The sequence below is a fragment of the Beauveria bassiana genome, assembly GCF_000280675.1.
Source record: "Beauveria bassiana ARSEF 2860 unplaced genomic scaffold BBA_S00077, whole genome shotgun sequence".
In the NCBI taxonomy this organism is placed as follows: domain Eukaryota; kingdom Fungi; phylum Ascomycota; class Sordariomycetes; order Hypocreales; family Cordycipitaceae; genus Beauveria; species Beauveria bassiana.
The window spans coordinates 28,897-31,078 of record NW_007930912.1 but is presented as its reverse complement, the minus strand read 5'-3'; the positions used below and the strand labels follow the sequence as shown (position 1 = coordinate 31,078).

At 50.9% G+C, this 2,182-nt stretch overlaps 1 protein-coding gene across 1 annotated transcript; it reads right to left on the bottom strand.

Annotated features, from left to right (window-relative positions):
* Nucleotides 1-535: 535 nt before the first annotated feature.
* BBA_09959 (uncharacterized protein) lies at nt 536-2,030 on the bottom strand (the record flags this gene model as incomplete). Its single annotated transcript, XM_008605056.1, has 2 exons — nt 536-1,271; nt 1,318-2,030. The coding sequence occupies 2 exons, from the start codon at nt 2,028-2,030 to the stop codon at nt 536-538; spliced, it is 1,449 nt and encodes a 482-aa protein (XP_008603278.1).
* Nucleotides 2,031-2,182: the final 152 nt, after the last annotated feature.

Below are 2,182 nucleotides of genomic sequence, written 5' to 3'. Positions count from 1 at the left end.
GTGGAATAAATTGCTAGCCTTCAAAGTTCAAATTGAGTATGCCATTCATACCTCGGCTACTGGTCAGCAACACCTGATATGAGTGACCCGGCGGTACAACGGGTTGTCGAACAAGACCTCGACGAAACTGAGCAGGCTGTTGTTGCAGCGTTGCGCGACTGGCTGCAGGCGAATCCAGATGTCGAGTGGAAAACGGGCGGGCGCAAAAATATAGAGCAGTGCTCAGACGTGACAGCGCAGCGAAACATCACCGAGCCGCTTTCTACAAGGGTATGCCCCCCCTCATTTGTAGGCAAATCGTGACTTACGTGTGAAGCCTTTTACCATCACTATTTTCCGAACGTCCTACGATGGTCTGACGCTAAACGAGCCGGGTTACTTACTCCCTATAACCCCCATCATCGGTTGCAGTGTCACGGATAAAGCTGTGTCTTTGCCCCTGAAATACGGCAAAAAAATGCGAATTCCGACGGGCACCAGTGTCAAGGTCCCACAAGGTTTCTTGTATTTACTCTGGTTGATTGGTTGAAATGCACTAGTTCCCTGCCCATTGCCGGCCGGCTTCGTCACAAGCTGATAACAAGCTCTGTTCGTTCTGCCACAGTATAATAGACAAATCATCCAGTGCAATAGCATCGTTCATGGCGGTGTTGACAAAATCTGTCGAGATAAAAGCATCACTTTCTTCTGCATGCGAATGCGTAGGAGGTACTGGCAAGGCGCCGGTTGTCGTGGCGCGATTTCCTTCCAATAGTTCTGTGTTATCAAATGATGCCAACGCCGGCGGCCGCCGCATCATGGGCTGCAAGACGCCATTTTTCGAAAAATCAACAATACTTGTCCTCGAATCTTGTGATCGTTGATCATTCGATAGGTCGAGTGCCGCCGGGGAGAAAGCAGCTCCATGGTAAGGGTGATGAGCGCCCGTTACTTGCTGTGCTTGCGGTGCGACGGACTCTGCAGCGGAGAGTAAAAATTGCCATGGTGAATTTGTGGTAGCAATGACTTGCTCCAGCATTGGTCCCGCAAGCTGAGAAGAAGCAGTGTCCTCCGGGCCATTGCTTGGGAAGTCTTGGTTGATTGTGAATTGCGTCCCTCCCCCCCCGGCATTGGTCACATCACGCCAGATTAAGTCGTCGTGAAAAGCGATCAACCTTCTGGCGAGAGACTCGCAACCGACGTCCGTGGTCCAAGTTCCAGCATCGAGTGAAAGCAAATAAGCCAAGCAATCGTCGACTGTACTTCCGCGGCACCCATCCTTGTTGTCCCATCTGCGGCATGTCAGGTCACTGTTGTGGAAAAAGGCAGCATACATACAGATCGTCGGGAATGGAACTCATGAACATGGGTCCATAGTTCACTGGATGTTGATTTTCCTCTCGGTCCGCCTGAGCTTGTTCAACAGAGACTACTTGGAGTTTTTGACAAAATTCCGTGCGTCGTTTTCCACTGATGATGACATTATGGCATCTCGACACATTGGTCTCTGTTGCCTGGAGGCCAATTTCCAACAGATAGTCTCGCACCTTATCAGTCTTTAAGTTCGCGCTGGGGTGTCTTCTCTCGAAATGCTTGTAGGCCATTATAGTGACGAATCTCCACTGAATTTGGCGAACTCTGAGTTCAAGTTCCAGCACCATAGCATGGCTGAAAAAAGCTCGCAATCGTTCTGCCTTTCCAGAAAGGCTGCAGTAGGCAGGGAGAGCCTCCGCAGGCGGCTCCCAGAAAGTTGCAGGATCCCTTTCCCACTGTGGAAAATGGCGATATATTTCGTTATCGAGATAGCACCCATCAATTGCGCGTATCTTCTCAAGGTTTCGTGCGGACCGAGGTCTCTGGAGAATGGTTCGTAGCGTGCGGAGCATTGACTGAAGAAGCTCATGGTTCACCGTCTCGAGCGGTTCATCAGGAGAGTAGGTTTGCAGACACTCGATTAGCTGACCAACGTTGGAGATCCTGTTCGAAGCGATGGTATCTCTCACGCTCTTGACTGCTCTGGCTCTCTTTGGCTTGGTTATTCTGCGCAGCATCATGTCCTTTGAAGCTGGAGATGAAGGCGCAAAGACAAAGTGATGGTGGTACGTGGCACCGCAATCGGTTGCTAGACAGTTGACCTCGTGACAAGCTGAGCGGCGGCGCTAGTCCGAAAGAGCTCGGCGTTTTCTTGACAAGAAAACGCCGA